Source organism: Equus quagga, chromosome 7 (genome assembly GCF_021613505.1).
Source record: "Equus quagga isolate Etosha38 chromosome 7, UCLA_HA_Equagga_1.0, whole genome shotgun sequence".
In the NCBI taxonomy this organism is placed as follows: Eukaryota; Metazoa; Chordata; class Mammalia; order Perissodactyla; family Equidae; genus Equus; species Equus quagga.
In genome coordinates this window covers 130,023,066-130,041,420 of record NC_060273.1, presented here as the reverse complement: position 1 = coordinate 130,041,420, position 18,355 = coordinate 130,023,066, and the positions used below count along the sequence as shown (strand labels likewise).

The window sequence follows — 18,355 nt, the reverse complement described above, 5'->3', positions numbered from 1 at the left end:
TCCCCAATATCCCTGGGGCACCTTTCCAGGCCCTGCTCCCCAGTCCCTGGCAACCACCAATCTGCTTTTTGTCTCCATGAACTTGCCTATTCTGGATATTTCATATAAATGGAATCATACAATAGGTGGCCTGTTGAGTCTGGCTTCTTTTACTCAGCATAATGTTTTTGGCTGAATAATATTCCATTGTATGGATATACCACATTGATCGTGGACATTTGGGTTGTTTCCACCTTTTGGCTATAATAATATACTTTTGAATAGTAATGCTATAAACATTTGTGTACAAGTTTTTATTTGAACATCTGTTTTCAGTTCTTTGGGGTATATACCTAGGAGTAGAATTACTGGGTCCTATGATAACTCTATGTTTAGCTTTTTGAGGAATTGCCAAACTTTTTTCCACAGTGGCTGCACCATTTTATACTCCCACCAAGAAGGTATGAGAGTTTCAATTTTTCAGCATCTTCACCAACACTTATTTTCTGTTTTGTTTTTTATCATAGCCATCCTCATGGGTATGAAGTGGCATTCATGATGGTTTTGATTTGCATTGCCCCAGTGATTAATAATGTTGAACATCTTTCTGTGTGCTTGTCAGCCATTTGTATGTCTTCTTTGTGGAGATATCTATTCAAGTCCTTTACCCACTTTTTAATTGGTTTGTCTGTGTTTTTGTTGCAGAATTGTGAGAGTTTTTTTTAATATATTCTGTATACAAGACCCCTATCAGATATATGATTTACAAATATTTTCACCCCTTCTATTGGTTGTCTTTTTATTCTCTTAGTAATTCTCTTTTCTGCACTGAAGTTTTTAACTCGATGAAGTCCAGTTTATCTATTTTGTTGTTGTTTGTTGTTTGTGCTTTTGGAGTCGTATGTAAGAATTCATTGCCCCTCCAAGGTCATGAAGATTTACTCCTATGTTTTCTTCTTTAGAGTTCTGTAGTTTTAGCTCTTACATTTAGGGTCTATGATCCCTTTTGAGCTAATTTTTTTGTGTGGTGTAAGGTAGAGGTCCAACTTCATTCTTTTACAGGTGGCTGTCCAGTTGTCCCACCACTATTTCTTTTTTTCTTTTTTTAAACATTTTATTTTTCCTTTTTCTCCCAAAGCTCCCCGGTACATAGTTGTGTATTTTTAGTTTTGGGTCTTTCTAGTTGTCGCACGTGGGATGCTGCCTCAGCATGGCTTGATGAGCAGTGCCATGTCTGCTCCCAGGATTTGAACTGGTGAAACCCTGGGCTGCTGAAACAGAGCACACGAACTTAACCACTCGGCCACCGGGCCAGCCCCTCACCACCATTTCTTAAAGAGACTATTCTTTCTCCACTGAATGATCTAGCCACCCTTGTCAAAAGCCAATTGACCATATATGTATGGCTTTCTGAACCTCAATTCTATCCCATTGATCTGTATGTCTATCCTTATGCTAATACCACATTGCATTGATCACTGTAGCTTTGTAGCAAGTTTTGAAATTGGTAAGTATGAGTCTTCCAACTTGTTATTTTTTTGAGATTCTTTTGGCTACGTGGGGTCCGTTGAAATTCCTGTGAACTGTAGGATCAACTTTTCCATTTATGCAAAAAGGGTTATTGGGCCAGTGTTTTAATAAACTTGATAATTCACTGCAGTCATAGACCTCTGGAGTCTCAGAAAGCGTTCCTCTGGGCACTCTTTGAGATTACGCTGTTGGCAGAACCCTTCACTAAACAGCCCAGTGATCAACGTGGATAACAATTTGAAATGAAAATTGACCAAGTAGGCTTCCCTGAAAGAGGAATTTGGGCATGGCCCAAATGATTCAGTAGACAAGCCTTACTTCCGAATACATTATGCTTTCTTTACATATGCATTTGAAAATCTTGATACTAACAGATAATTATGTGTCATTGACAGGGAACTTGGAGACCATCTAATCTTAGTCTTTATCTTTGAGGTGAGGAAATTAAAGTCTAAAATTATGAGAAGTAGCTAGTCACTGACATGCTATAAATCCATATGGCATATTTCATTGATGTTCCATTAAAATACACTTTGACATATTGATTTAAAAACTCTCATGGGGATGACTTTTTCCATATAATAAACCTAATTCTAGTAAACCAAGTTCCTAACCCAAACATTCAAGATAGTTCTTGAGACTCTTCATTAGAGAACCAAATTTAGCTAAAATCAGACAATGCCTTTCCAAAGTCACTATAAAGTGGACAGTCAGGGAATAGCACTTGGACATGAAAATACCCGGCTTTTCTCTATCAAGAAACTATTTTGCTTGCTTGTTAACCAGGTTGTGTTTTTGTCTTTCAGAAATGCCCCCTTATGATTAATTACAAAATCACTAGTTTCCCAGTGACAGCTCTTCTTAGTGGGGGTCCCTGCAGTTGCAGAATTTGAGGCATTATTGATCCACATGGTTATAAATTTAATACCATGCTAGTTCCATAATTCTTAATAATTTAGGTAAAGATAAAGATGATGATAATAGCAAACACCTATTTAGTACTTACCATTTGCCAGGGACCGTCCAATACATCTAGATATATAGATAATAACATACATACATATAATAACATTTATATAAAATATGTCATGTAATACTCTCAGTAACTCCAAGAGGTGGAGGTTATTACCTATATTTTACATATGAGTTAGTTAGGCACACAACAGACAAAAATCCTTTCCTGGGTAGCACAGTAGTAAGTGGAGCATAGATTCAAACTCAGACGATCTTAAATCTTCCAGGGCCTACACTCTTGATTACAACTCATTGAGGGCAAGGTCATTGGTCTTTGCACTTTTAGGAATCTTAGAATAAATCATGAGAATGATAGCGGAGCAGTTATTGCATAACTGATGCTGGGACTCTGAGCAAGGCTCCCAGCCATTGGCTTCCTCGTCTGTCAAATGGAGAAGAGGCAAGGTTGGGGAGAAGAAAGGACCATGATGAGCAAGTAAAGTCATACAGTAATACCTTATAAATGAGAAAGAACTATACAATTGTAAATCTCATAACTTACAATTCAACTTAAAATATGTGCTCCTGATGGCCTTTGTTAAGCTTGTTTTTCTACAAAAGTATGTGTGTTTAAGTAGAAGGGCATATTTGTGGTTTTTAATCATACTTAGCTGCCTGAGTGCTTAAGTTGTCATCTCTTAAGAATTTTTTTCCTATCACATGATTCAGTTTAGGCATCCATCATCCCAACTGAAAGATATCCTTGCTTTTGGTCCAAACTGGCATGAGCACGAAATGGCTAAGGTGATCTTTGAGGTCTAGTGATAAAAATGCATAATCATGTTATTAGAATTTTAAACAACTGGAACTATCCCTTAGCTTCCACAAACACGAATTCCTTTTCAACCTTGGGCACACTGTAAGGCAGATGACAGAGGGAGAGGCCCAGAGAATGCTATGGTCAGAGTGTGATAACAGACGCCATATGCGTGGAATGGCCAAGCCCAAGGGACTGCGCTAGTTTACAAGCACCATGTGGTCTCATTTACCAACAGTGGGATATGAGCACAGCTATGATGAATAAACTCCCTGGTGTATTTCTATTTTCTTAATTCTTCGTCAGAGTTAGATACCTTCTCATTCAGGAAGAGCAGCAGAGTCTTTGGTTTGATCAGCCTGTCTTGCATACTGTTTGAATAGTCATGGGGCCAACACTCTAACCAGTTGATTTATGCTGGTCAGACCACATCTAGAATGTTGTTTGCATTGGGGTGGGGAGGGGGACGTGTCTTAAGATCACTGGCACACTGAAATGTATGCAGGACTGTGAACTCGGAGTCCAGTTGTGAAGAGGTTTAAGGTACTAAGAGGTTTCACTTGGAAAAAGGAAAAGTGGTAGAAGAGAGGGTTGGGGGCACTATTCCAGCACCTCTCTGCAGATTTGTGAGACTGATGATGTGGAATGGGAATTCGACTGGTTTTCTGCAACTCTACAAAATAGTGACCGTGTGTAACCAGTGATCCTCTTAGGTCTTGGTTGCCTTATTTGTAAAATCAGGGGTTGCATTGTTCCCCAAAGGTCCCCTCAGTACTGAAGTCCTATGACTACCCAGGTCCAGCGAGGGGAGCGAGTGGGCGGCAGGCCTCTCAGAGCGAGCTTCCCACTTAAGAATGGAATGTTTCAATGCTGCACTTGCCAAAAGAAATTTAATGTGGGCCACACAAGTAATTTTAAATTTTCTAGAAGCCACATTTTTAAAAGAAGCAGTAAAATTAATTCTAACAAAATACTTTATCTAAACCAACATATCCAAAATGTTATCATTTTAATATGTAATCAGTGGAAAAAATTGTTAATGAGATATTGTACATTCTTTTTCCATACGAAGTCTTCAAAGTCTGGTGCGCGTTGCACACAGCACATCTCAGTTTGGACTAGCCATGGTTCAAGTGCTCAGTGCCACCTGTGGCCAGTGGCTGCCATCTTGGGCAACACAGCGTTAGAGACCACGTGTCCGACCCCCGTGAAAGCCTTTACGTACATCTTTTTTCAGTCCCCGCATCAGTCCTCTGAGAGACTCCCATTATAAAAATGAAAAAAACAAACCTATAGAGAGCGTGTAATTTGCATGAGTCCACGCAACTAGTAAGCAACAGGAGCCCTGATTCAACCTTAGATCTATCTGACCCCAGGGTCCTTAACCATTAGGCATACCACAGGGAGAGTGGTGAGTTCCCTGTCATGAAACTGGATGGTTGCTTATATGTAAGATGTCTGGGTAGACCTTTGGCAGTGGATTCCACAGGCCTGACAGAGAGCAGAATTCCAGGAGAAGGAGGCTATGTGGGCAGTTTGTCCTCCAGCAATTCCTGAACAAATAAACATTCTTTGTCCCTGTCAGGGCAGGCTTTAGTGACCTAAGTCATTCTGGTCATCAGATAGCTTCTCAAAAGAGACGAGCTGGGAGTTTCCTGGAAGCACACAGCATAAGTAGTTCCTGGAATATTATTTCAAATAAGAAACAGTCACTGTGTTTACATTTTTTAAATCATCTAATGCTTTTATTTTTAACTTGATGTTCCTGTTTAATACATTTATGATGATGATTGGAGGAGCGAGGTGTGTAGGGAGGAAGCAATGTCGGCTCTCAGCCCAGTGCCTGGGGAACAGTGCCGTCTGCCCCACGGCTGTGGTTAGCCATGCGCCCACCTTTGACTCGAGGTGGAGTGTTATCTGTGCATTCCCAGACAGCCTGTAAATCCCAGGAGTGAAGGGTCGTGGGCCAGAGGAAATGGTTGCGATCGTTCTTCTCATACAGACTTGAAATAAATAAGAAATGAGAAAAATAACGTCTACAGATGGTTTGTTGGATTTTATCCTGTTTTCAAAAGTAATGTTTGGGATTTGAGGGTTTCTGCTGTCATTTGGGAGCAGATGTCCCGATGCTTCAAAACGTGAACAGTGTTTTGTTTTTGTTTTCATGCTGGGAGAACATTTCCCGGTGTAGCTGAGGAAGAAATTCATCATCCACTGATACCATGTAATGCCTTTGCAAGAACCGAGGTTAAACGCAGCAACAGAGCTGCATGAAAGTGCCCCTTCAGACGCTGATAATCTAAGGCTGTTAATGTTAATGTATTAAACAGAATGATCTGTTTATGTTGCCTTGTTTTGGAAGGGAAGCTATATCCCGTAATACTATTCCCACTTATGGAAAAGTCAGCCAATTGACCCTTTGCCTTTGATGTTAAAATCTTTTTACATAATTACTTAACCTTATCTTTAATTAGGAAGGGGCAGCTGATTACCATAAAGATATAAAAAGATACATGGTTTTAGCACTTACAGTTTTCCAGCTCTCCTAACTTTTCACTGGGCAGCTCTTCTGTGCTCTGCCGTCTGAAGCCAAGGCCCCAGGCCAGGGTGTTAGTTCCCCACCAGACCTGAGGTTCTTGAACACCCATCCTCCTAGCTGCCGTGTCAGCTGTTGGCTGAAGCCTGCACGGCACACACGGGACTTCTCCACCCACTGGCCTTCAAATTGTTTCGTAACTTTCTCAGAACAGGAACAGTAACAGTTGGTCTGGCTCCTAAAGGCTTAGGATGCATTAAACAGGCTCAGAGGTTTAAACGGTACTAAAGTCAGGAAAGGGGGCTGGATGTTCAATATCACTCCTGCACCCCATACGGTAGCGCGCCGGATCAGCAGCATGTGTCCCTCTTGCTCATAAAAAGTAGTCTCAGTCTAAAAAGGAGAAGAAGTACTTAGATAAGGAATCTGATGACATACTTGTGCCCCTGTTACTGACAGTATTATCCTACAACATCAAGCATGTAAAACCCAGGCTTCAATCCCCAAACTTTCGGGAGCCTTAGAGCAGACGTGGTGAATTTCTGCAAGACTGTTTTATTTTAAGGGGTTATCCTTGAAACTTCATTTTTGTCTGTGTTTATGCACTCCCTCAGGACAAGCAGATTTTTGTGCATCAAGACTGTTGTCTGAAAGTCTGTCTCTTCTTTCTCCATTTTGTAAGGACCAAAAAGCTGATAATCGATGTGATCCGGAACCAACCAGGGAACACATTGACAGAAATCTTAGAAACACCAGCAACTGCACAGCAGGTAATTGGTCTTTGCGTGTAAAGTCGTAGGTACCATAGGTAGGAGTTGATTTTATTAATAAATCTTCATGCCCAATGTTTACTGTTATCTCAGAGAAACAGCATCTGACATGGTTTGGAAGTAAGGAATTTTATCTATTACTCTGGCCAACTGAGTTCAGCCATATATAAAATTCATATGGAATATCAATGGGAATGAAATAGAAAATGCAGCATTCAAATTTATGCTGAATGTAATTTTGTCCCAAATTAAGAAGATGGTTCCGGGTATTTCAAAGCCTCTGAATGTTTCTCATAAACTTTATCAAACAGTGGATGAGCAGATAAATCAGTTAAAAGATAGTTCTGGTTGACAGGATGTAGAAAAATACCTTTCGTGTTTTACCTATTTGCTAACTTGAAGAAACAAAGAAGCGTCTCTCACATTAAAACTATTTTCCAAATGCTTCACAAGCAAATGTCTGGAGACCATAGGGTCAGAGCACCATTCTCCTGGTGTAAGGAACTAAAGTTGCATAACAATCTTGCATTAAACTTTTTATCAACATTTTCTACAATGCATCATTGTTTAGTTCTTTCTGAATTAAGTTAATTTCAATGGTGTTGCTTTAGTATCAATAACTGCCACTCCCTAAACAAAAGTTAACAAAATTATCTAATCAGTTACTTCTTGGCAGAACTATACATAATTTTCCTGAATCGTTCTTAATTTCATTGGTTGCCAAGAAATCATTGTCACAGTTTTTAATTAAAATATATAAAATAAAACTTCAAGTTATCGGATGTTTATTACTGTGTGGATCTTTTTTAAACAATATGGGTCGAATAGCCTACTAATTTAGTATGAGAATTTTAGTCCTTATTGAATATTTCATTTTCCCCCAAATGTAGTAGTCACCAAGAATACAGACTTCCAAGATCAAGTATAGCTCCGTACCTCCTACCTGGGTAACACTAGGCATTTACAAATATTTCTGTCCCTAAGTTTCCTCAGTTGTAAAATGGGAATAATAGAAGTAGTATGCAATTCACAGGCAAGAATAATGAGTTAAAACATATTAAGTGGGTAGAATAATATCTGGTGTATATTAAGTGCTCAATAACAGTGGCTGCTGCTGCTACTATTGTAGTTTGCTGCTGACCTGGTATCCTGTTCCTGTGTCGTAATGTTGACCTGTCCATCGTGTGTCTATAACATCTGTATCATTGGACATTATCTGTGGAGTCAATCAATTGTGTAGTACAATGAAATGGGAAAATCACCGCTGTCTTTTTATTACTGTTTGTTTGGGGTTTTTTTTTTGGAACAAGCTATCCAAATTATATTCATTCATTCATTTACTCATCATTGATTTGGGAATTTATTATACGCTAGAATATTCTTATTGCCTCTGGCTCAAAGAAACTGCAGCTTTTTCAGAGTTGGTTGTTTGAGAATGATTCCCTTATCAGAACAGAGGGTTCTGACTGTCTTCACGGTTGATGAATCTCCATAAATATGGCCGGTGTCTGAGAGTTGACTTGGGTTCTGGATGTTCAGTGTTCTCATAGCCATGTTCTAATGATCTAGTTTTAGTTTCCTCGACGGGACTATCCAGGAATTGAAATCCTTCCATCCAGGGAATTAGAAAATGTCACTTATCCATTGTAATATTTCCATTACTAAGGAGATTTGTCACCTTAGCCATAAAGTAGCTATTTAGAATTTTGTCCAAATTGCCTCCACTCCTATGTTTCTCAAAAAGATGAAGTAATCCCTTCCCAAAGACCTACTTCAAAACCCATAGCGAGCGTATTCTGATCCCACTCTTTGGACTTTGGCTGAGGGCTGCTTTCATTCTGACATTAACTTGCCTTGTGTAGCTTCTGAATCTGTAAGATTCAGGGATCAGAGAAAAATCAACATCTTGCTATTCCCATTTTAGGAAGCAGATCATGCCACAGACATGATGAGCCGCGCAATTATAGATTCCAGGACTCCAGAAGAAATGAAGCATAGCCAGTCTATGCTGGAAGATGCTCAGCTGCCCCTTGAGCAGAAGAAGAGGAAAATCCAGAGGAATCTTCGGACACTGGAACAAACTGGACACGTGTCATCCGAAAATAAGTACCAAGACATTCTCAACGAGATTGCCAAGGTGTTTGGAAACAGGATTCTTTCTCCTTCATTTAGCAGACCTTTGTTCACCACTGGTCATATGCTGGGCACTCTGTGAGCTGCCATGAGCGATTCGTAGTTGTATATGCCATGCTCAATATTACAGATCTTTAAAGGTTTTAAAACAGTTGATGATTTTTAGTAGAGAATAATCACAACTCTCTCAAGTCATTAGGAGAGTTGACACACACCAGAAATAAAAGCTCTGGGAAAGTAATGGACATGTTTCATCTGTACCTTTAAACAATACCTACTAGTTTTAAAAGTGACACTTTTAGGAGAGTTCTCTCTCGAGTTGTTAGTGGACATGTGACCCAGTTGCTCTTGAGACCTGCCACTGAGATGGTAACTGTGTCCCTCAGAATTTGCCTCTGGACAGTTCAGCCTAAATTCAGTTCAGGCTTAAAGGTTAGTTTCTGTTTTCTCATCCTATATTTTTATGGTTGAGAAACTTCCTGAGAAAAGGATCTCAAATTAGCGCAAGGAAGCATCACAGGAAATGGCTGAGATCTGTTTGCCAAGGATAAGGAAGTATATATTTGGGTTGAAAGGACATTTCATTCTTTTTATCAAAACATGCAAATTAAAATGGGTCTGGAGGTGAAGGACAGTTAAATGATCAGGAAAAAATAAATTTTCTCACCTCCTGGGAGGGAAATGCTCTCAGCTCCCTCTTCCTTGGAAAGTTGTGGTCAGTCCTGGCGGTAGGCTGATTCTTCCTGGCCTGAGGAACTCCAGGGACGGAGCGTTTCTTCCTATAGCTCTGGGGTGGAAAATATTTGTCCTTGAGGATATGTAGTAGAAAAATTGATGCTTTTGCCCTTAAGAAAGAAAAAAGATATCAGGAAGACATCCACCACAAGATTCTATTTAATGAAGAATTTTTACTTAAGAAGAGGGTATGTGTGTCTGTCTGTCTTTGGATTCCTAGGGGAATGGTTTTTAATTTGTCCATGAAGGGAAAATAATATTAAACAGGCACCATTTTCTTAAACATTTTCATAATTTACTAATTAGAATTACAAAAAAATAAAATCTTCTGTCTCTAAGTTTAAATATAGTGCAGCCCTGGTAAACTGTGAGCAGCTTGGACAACTTTCTGTTCCAGGAACGCTATTTAAATCCAAGTATAGTTTTCAAAGTTGAATCTTTTCAATCCGTCTTGAGAGCCCAGTTGTTTTTGCAAACCTTGAGAAATATTTCCCAGGTCAAAGAGTGTGTATTGCTTTTTTACTTATTTCTAAAAGGGATGCAATGATTTAATGTAAATCTGTTCAGTGTCAAGAATTCTTCAAAGTGGAATGTTCCAAATATTCTGAAGAAAGTGCTTGTCTCCTGCTAAAGTCTTCCTTGTACCCCTTTTAAAACACTACTTTTCCTTAAGTTAATTGTATGGTTATTCTCAAATTGCTTCTTCACTTTTCCACCAAGAAAAAAATAAACATTAGCAAGTCTCTTAAAGTGAAATACAGACACTTTCCAGGTCTGAAGAAAGAAAGAATGAGAACGCTTGAATGTCGTGAGGGTGAAATAAGGTGACCCAGATCAACCACCAGTTGTAACAATCACAGATAGTCACTCACTACTTGATAGTCTTCTTGTCCCAAATCAGCAATTTGGTAAAGCAAACTTCTGCTTCAATCTCATATCACAGCCTTGACTTGTTGTTTTAGGATATTCGAAATCAAAGAATCCATCGTAAGCTTCGAAAAGCAGAATTGGCAAAGCTTCAGCAGACCCTGAAGGCACTTAACGAGAAGGCAGCATTTTATGAAGAGCAAATTAATTATTATGACACTTACATAAAGACTTGTGTGGACAACTTAAAAAGAAAGTAAGTTAAAATCATGTCATGTTCATTTGTAATATCATGATTTATATAAGGTGTCAATTCTTCTACGGTCTTGGGCTGTTGGGTTGAGTTGGGTTTAGAAGCAATTTTTTTGCTTTATGTTATAACCAAATACTAGAATCTTGATTTTATCATTTGTCACTGTGAATTAAGGAGTCAGGGATGAATTCAGAAACTTTTAAATTCCCCAGCAGTATTGGAATTAAAGTAGCTTACTGTGCTGGATTTTAAGCGAGTAGCTTTAACTCTTAGGGAAGCACTTTCATTATTCCTTTCCTCTTTTTTAGTCAAAGGTGTTTTTAAAATGCTGTTATGTTTACAATAAACAGTGTTTTATATACTTGATAATGTTAGGTAATGCCAGATATTTGCTAATTGCACAGTGCAGCTTGATGATTTTAAGTTGCTTAGTGGTTTAAAAAATCATTATTGACACAAAAGACAAAATTTGGCAGTTCTTCATTATCCGTTAGCATGTGTATTATAGATTTTTTTTTATTAAGGTTATAAAAGTTAACATCCTTGTTAAATTACAGTTGTACATTATTATTAGTCATGTTGTAGGTGCACCACTTCACCCCTAGTGCCCTCCCCCCACCCCCCTTTCCCCTGGCAACCACCGATCAGTTCTCTTTGTCCATGTGTTAACTACCACCTATGAGTGGAGTCATACAGAGTTCGTCTTTCTCTGTCTGCCTTATTTCACTCAACATAATACTCTCAAGGTCTATCCATGTTGTTGTGAATGAGACAACTTTGTCCTTTTTTATGGCTGAGTAGTATTCCATTGTATATATATACCACAACTTCTTTATCCAATCATCAGTTGCTGGGCACTTAGGTTGGTTCCATGACTTGGCTATTGTGAATAATGCTGCAATGAAGATAGGGGTGCATGGAGCTTCTGAAATTGCTGATTTCAGGTTCTTAGGATATATACCCAGTAGTGGGATGGCTGGGTCATAAGGTATTTCTATTCTTAACTTTTTGAGGAATCTCCATACTGTTTTCCATAGTGGCCGTACCAGTTTACATTCCCACCAACAGTGTATGAGGGTTCCCTTTTCTCCACAGCCTCTCCAACATTTGTCACTCTTGGTTTTGGATATTTTTGCCATTCTAACAGGTGTAAGGTGATATCTTAGTGTAGTTTTGATTTGCATTTCCCTGATGATTAGTGATGATGAGCACCTTTTCATGTGTCCATTGGCCATCCGTATATCTTCTTTGGAGAAATGTCTGTTCATGTCCCCTGCCCATTTTGTAATTGGGTTATTTGATTTTTTATTGTTGAGTTGTGTGAGTTCTTTGTATATTATGAAGATTAACCCTTTGTCAGATAAATAACTTGTGAATATTTTTTCCCACTTAGTGGGCTGTTTTTTTGTTTCAATCCTGTTTTCCCTTGCCTTGAAGAAGCTCTTTAGCCTGATGAAGTCCCATTTGTTTATTCTTTCTGTTGTTTCCCTCATGTGAGGGGTTATGGTGTCCGAAAAGATTCTTTTGAAGCTGATGTCAAAGAGTGTGCTGCCGATATTCTCTTCTAGAAGACTTATTGTTTCAGGCCTAATCTTTAGGTCTTTGATCCATTTTGAGTTAATTTTAGTAAATGGTGAAAAAGAATGGTTGATTTTCATTCTTTTACATGTGGCTGTCCAGTTTTCCCAGCACCATTTGTTGAAGAGACTTTCTTTCCTCCATTGTAGGCCCTCAGCTCCTTTGTCAAAGATTAGCTGTCCATAGATGTGTGGTTTTATTTCTGGGCTTTCAATTCTGTTCCATTGATCTGTGCATCTGTTTTTGTACCAATACCATGCTGTTTTGATTACTGTGGCTTTGTAGTATGTTTTGAAGTCAGGGATTGTAATGCCTCCAGCTTTGTTCTTCTTTCTCAGGATTGCTTTAGAAATTCGGGGTCTTTTGTTGCCCCATATGAATTTTTGGATTCTTTGTTCAATTTCTGTAAAGAATGACATTGGAATTCTGATTGGGATAGCGTTGAATCTGTAGATTGCTTTAGGTAGTATGGACATTTTAACTATGTTTATTCTTCCAATCCATGTGCATGGAATGTCTTTCCATCTCTTTATGTCGTCGTCGATTTCTTTCAAGAAGGTCTTGTAGTTTTCGTTGTATAGATCTTTCACTTCCTTGGTTAAATTTATCCCAAGGTATTTTATTCTTTTTCTTGCGATCGTGAATGAGATTGAGTTCTTGAGATCTTTTTCTGTTAGTTCATTGTTAGCATATAGAAATGCTATTGATTTATGTATGTTGATTTTATACCCTGCAACTTTGCTATAGTTGTTGATTGTTTCTAATAGTTTTTGTATGGATTCTTTGGGGTTTTCTATATATAAGATCATGTCATCTGCAAACAGCGAGAGTTTTACTTCTTCGTTGCCTATTTGGATTCCTTTTATTTCTTTTTCCTGCCAAATTGCTCTGGCCAACACCTCCAGTACTATGTTGAATAAGAGTGGTGAAAGTGGGCACCCTTGTCTTGTTCCTGTTCTGAGAGGGATGGGTTTCAGTTTTTGTCCATTGAGTATGATGTTGGCTGTGGGTTTGTCATATATGGCCTTTATTATGTTGAGCTACTTTCCTTCTATACCTATTTTATTGAGGGTTTTTATCATAAATGGGTGTTGGATCTTGTCGAATGCTTTCTCTGCATCTATTGAGATGATCATGTGGTTTTTGTTTCTCATATTGTTAATGTAGTGAATCACGTTGATTGACTTGCAGATGTTGAACCATCCCTGTGTCCCTGGTATAAATCCCACTTGATCATGGTGTATAATCTTTTTGATATATTGCTGCATTCGGTTTGCCAAAATTTTGTTGAGGATTTTTGCATCTATGTTCATCAGTGATATTGGCCTGTAGTTTTCCTTCTTTGTGTTGTCCTTGTCAGGTTTGGGGATCAGTGTGATGTTGGCTTCATAGAATGTATTAGGGAGTGCTCCATCTTCCTCTATTTTCTGGAACAGTTTGAGAAGGATAGGTATTAAATCTTCTTTGAATGTTTGGTAGAATTCTCCAGAGAAGGCATGTGGTCCTGGACTCTTATTTTTGGGGAGGTTTTTGATTGCTGTTTCTATTACTTTACTTGTGATTGATCTATTCAGATTCTCTATTTCTTCCTGATTCAGTTTGGGTAGGTTGTATGAGTCTAGGAATTTATCCGTTTCTTCTAGGTTGTTCAATTTGTTGGCGTATAGTTTTTCATAGTATTCTCTTATGATCCTTTGTATTTCTTCAGTATCTGTTGTGATTTCTCCTCTCTCGTTTCTAATTTTATTTGAGACTTCTTTCTTTTTTTTTTGGGAGTCTGGCTAAGGGTTTGTCGATTTTGTTAATTTTTTCGAAGAACCAACTCTTTGTTTCATTGATCCTTTCTACTGTCTTTTTTGTTTCAATATCATTTATTTCTGCTCTAATTCTTATTATTTCCCTCCTTCTACTGACTTTGGGCTTTGTTTGTTCTTCTTTTTCTAATTCCGTTAGGTGTCGTTTGAGGTTGTTTATGTAAGATTTTCCTTGCTTATTGAGGTGAGCCTGCGTTGCAATGAATTTTCCTCTTAGGACTGCCTTTGCTGCATCCCAAATAATTTGGTACGGTGTGTTTTCATTTTCATTTGTCTCCCGATAATATTTGATTTCTTCTTTAATTTCTTCAATAATCCGTTGTTTGTTCAGTAGCATGTTGTTCAGTCTCCACATTTTTGGCCCTTTCCCAGCTTTCTTCTTGTAGGTGATTTCTAGTTTCATAGCATTGTGATCAGAAAAGATGCTTGATATTATTTCAACCCTCTTGAACTTATTGATGCTTGCTTTGTTTCCCAAGATATGGTCTATCCTTGAGAATGTTCCATGTGCGCTTGAGAAGAATGTGTAACCTGCTGTTTTTGGATGAAGTGTCCTATATATATCTATTAGGTCCATCTGATCTAATTTTTCATTTAATTCTATAATTTCCTTGTTGATTTTCTGTCTGGATGATCTATCCATTGGTGTTAATGGGGTGTTGAGGTCCCCTACTATTATTGTATTACTTTTGATGTCTCCTTTTAGTTTTGTTAACAGTTTCTTCACGAATTTTGGTGCTCCTGTGTTAGGTGCATATATATTTATGACTGTTATGTCATCTTGGTGGAGCATCCCTTTTATCATTATATACTGCCCCTCTTTGTCTTTCATTACCTGTTTTGCTTTGAAGTCTACTTTGTCTGATATAAGTATGGCAACACCTGCTTTCTTTTGTTCATTATTGGCTTGGAGTATTGTCTTCCACCCCTTCACTCTGAGTCTGTGTTTGTCTTTGGGGCTGAGGTGTGTTTCCTGGAGGCAGCATATTGTTGGATCTTGTTGTTTTATCCATCCTGCCACTCTGTGCCTTTTGATTGGAGAGTTCAATCCATTCACATTTAGTGTGATTATTGAAACGTCGGGGCCTACTGTTGCAATTTTATCACTTGCTTTCCGGTTCTTTTGCATTTGTCCTGATGGAGAGCTGTTACTTTGTGTTGTTGTCCTTCTGCTTATCTCCTTTGTTCTGGATTTTGTAACCCCTTTCCTTTTTTTGATTTTTCAGGAATGAGTTTCTTCCTGAGCAATTCTTGAAGAGGAGGTTTTGTGGTGATGAACTCCCTTAACTTTTGTTTATCTGGGAAAGTTTTTATTTCTCCATCATATTTGAAGGATATTTTTGCTGGGTAGAGTATTCTTGGCTGCAAGTTTTTATCCTTCAGAGTTTTGAATATTTCATTCCAATCTCTTCTAGCCTGTAAGATCTCTCCTGAGAAATCTGCTGATAGCCTTATGGGGTTTCCTTTGTAAGTTATTTTCTTCTGCCTGGCTGCCCTTAGTATTTTCTCTTTGTCATTGACTTTTGCTAGTTTCACTACTATATGTCTTCGGGTTGGTCTTCTTGCGTTAATAAAGTTTGGAGAGCTATTGGCTTCTGTGACATGAAGTTCCATCTGTCTTCCCAAGTTTGGGAAGTTCTCAGCTATTATTTCTTTGAACAGGCCTTCTGCCCCCTTCTCCTTCTCTTCTCCCTCTGGTATACCTATAATCCTTATGTTTCATCTCCTAATTGAGTCGGATAATTCTCAGAGAGTTTCTTCATTTCTTTTTAGTCTTAATTCTCTCTCCTCCTCTGCCTGCAGCATTTCTATATTCCTATCCTCCAAATTGCTAATTCTGTCCTCCATATTATCGACCCTACTGTTCAGAGAGTCCAGATTTTTCTTAATCTCCTCCATTGTGTTCTTCATCTCCAGTATTTCTAATTGGTTCTTCTTTATGGTGTCAAGCTCTTTTGTGACATAGCTCCTGAACTCATTGAGTTGTCTATCTGAATTCTCTTTTAGGTCGTTGAGTTTTTTCATAATGGCAGTTTTGAAATCATCGTCATTTAGGTTGTAGATTTCATTGTCTTTGGGATTGTTTTCTGGATGCTTATCATTTTCCTTCTGTTCTGGAAATTTAATATATTTTTTCATACTGCTTGATGGCGTGGGTTTGTGCCTCCGCACAGAGATGGAGTTTAGTCACTGCTTCCACTTGTTGTGACTGGTGTGTGTGGGGGGGCAGCTGTTTAGACTGCCCCAACCAGGAACCCTGTCAGCTGTTACTGACTGGGTCTGGACCCCTCCTCGTAGTCACAGTGGTCCTATGGGGTCCCTCGTCGGTTGTGGGGGCTATCGCAAGGGGGCCTCAGGCTGCTGGTGCCTACTGCTGCAGCCCACCTAAACGTGCTCCCTCCTTGTGGTCTGCAGCAGTGTTGTGGGCTTTCCTATCAGCCAGGAGCAGGATCACCTATAATCTCTGATTTGTCCCTAACAGAGCCCACCAGATCACATTTGTCCACTATAGGTCCCAGCAGAACTATGGGTATCTTCTGCAGCCTGTCATTAGCTCACTTAGCTGTGCTGCTTTTGCCCCAGGGCCTTCCCGGCCTTGAGATTGCCAGTCAGGACCTCTCCACTAGTGCTGTGCAGAGGCTTTCACTGAGGCTGCTGTAAGAACCTGGAGTTCCCCCCTGGGCTACGTAGTCGTTTCACTGGAGCTCTACTCTGCCCCACTTTACTCTCACGGGATCTCTGGGAGCCCCTTGCCTGGTCTGGGACACGGCCAGAGTCTATAGGCTTGGCGGTGGCTTGTAAGCTGGTGCCTTGTGGGGAATTCTGCTCTAGGGAGCTTCCTGGTGTTCCGAATGCTGTGCAGGGCCTCCCTGCCAATGGCGAGCAGAGGCCCTCCCTGCTCGGGGGGTGTGGGACCCTGGAGCAACCCCCCAGGCCACAGAGCCTGGTGTTTGAGCTCCACCCGGTCCCCAGGCGCATCCACGGGAAGTCCAGGCACCCCCTGTACCGAGCCCTGCACCGGAGACCGTGAGCCCAGCAGCAGCTTGCGGTCTGGAGCTGCCCCGGGTGATCCGCCCACCAGGAGCGTTCTTTTTTCCTGGATTCTGGGCATGGCCTCCCTGCTAATGGCGAGCAGAGGATTTCCCTGCTGGGGAGATGCGTGACCCCGGAGCCTTCCCCCAGACCGCAGAGCCAGCCACTGGAGCTCCAACCATGTCCCCAAGCACGTCTATGGGAAGTCCGGGTGCCCCTTGCACCGAGCCAAGTGCCGGAGACCGTAAACCCAGCGGCAGCTTGCAGTCTGGAGCCACCCCAGGGGGATCCGCCCACCGGGAGCTTTCCTTTTTCCTGGATTCTGGGCGTGGCCTCCCTGCTAATGGTGAGCAGAGGATTTCCCTGCTAGGGAGGTGTGGGACCCTGAAGCCTTCCCCCGCACCATAGAGCCAGGCGCTGGAGCTCCAAATGTGTCCCCAAGCACGTCTGCGGGAAGTCAGGGTGCCCCCTGTACCAAGCCGTGCGCCAGAGACCATGAGCCCAGTGGCAGCTTGTAGTCTGGAGCCGCCTCAGGGGATCAGCCCACCGGGAGCCTCCCTTTTTCCTGGCTTCTGGGCGGTGCCTCCCTGCTAATGGCGAGGGGAGGCCTTCCCTGCCGGTGGGTGCGGGGCCCTGGGGATTTCCCCCTGGGCTTAGGTGTGATTGCAGGGGGCTTGGGTAGCGGTGTTGTCACCTGTTTCCACCGTCGCTCCACTGGTGAGTGCACACTCCTGCCCTTGGTGCGTGGCGATGCTATGGTGGAGTCCGCTGGAAGAGAGCCTCCTGCGGGAACTAGGCTGTCCGGGGGTTGGGGGTCGGGGGTCAGAGAGTTTTCACCTATTTCCACCTCCTCCCAGGAGGAAGTCTGTCCGCCTTCGATGTGTAGTAGCATGAGACTTTTAGGCATCTTGAGATGCTATTTGGATATCCTTTGTTAATCGGTGAATGTCCAATTCGTTGTAGATTCGACGGGGGAGAGACAAAGACCTCTCACTCCCCCATCTTGGTCCCGCCCCTATCTATTATAGATTTTTTATATACAATCGAGCCACTTTTAATGAGTATTCTTTGCTCATAATTATTCTTATCACTAGACTAAGATCAATACTAAATAAATTTTAATTACCTGTTTAAATATGTAGTATAGGATTTTCATGTAACCCTTGTAGTCAAATTGACAGTAGGAAATGGTGTTGTACGGAAAAATCAATTGCATCAATCATAGAAGATTCGATGAGGGGAAATCACCAAATTTAACTCTCAGTTACTCGGGCCACACTAGTTCTGAATTTTAATTCAATTACTTGCGGCTACAAATTACGTTTACTCTGTTCCTGGGAGGCAAAAGTTGGTCAA

At 40.5% G+C, this 18,355-nt stretch overlaps 1 protein-coding gene across 2 annotated transcripts in view; it reads left to right on the top strand.

Annotated features, from left to right (window-relative positions):
* IQGAP2 (IQ motif containing GTPase activating protein 2) overlaps positions 1–18,355 on the top strand; it is a 267,686-nt gene that overhangs the window by 242,636 nt on the left and 6,695 nt on the right. The window contains exons 31-33 of one of the 2 annotated variants that reach the window (XM_046666170.1): positions 6,499–6,586; positions 8,511–8,723; positions 10,417–10,577. In XM_046666170.1, coding sequence (XP_046522126.1) covers positions 6,499–6,586; positions 8,511–8,723; positions 10,417–10,577 — 462 coding nt within the window. Of the gene's footprint in view, positions 1–6,498; positions 6,587–8,510; positions 8,724–10,416; positions 10,582–18,355 lie in introns of both variants that reach the window. The other variant, XM_046666171.1, reaches the window with a different exon arrangement.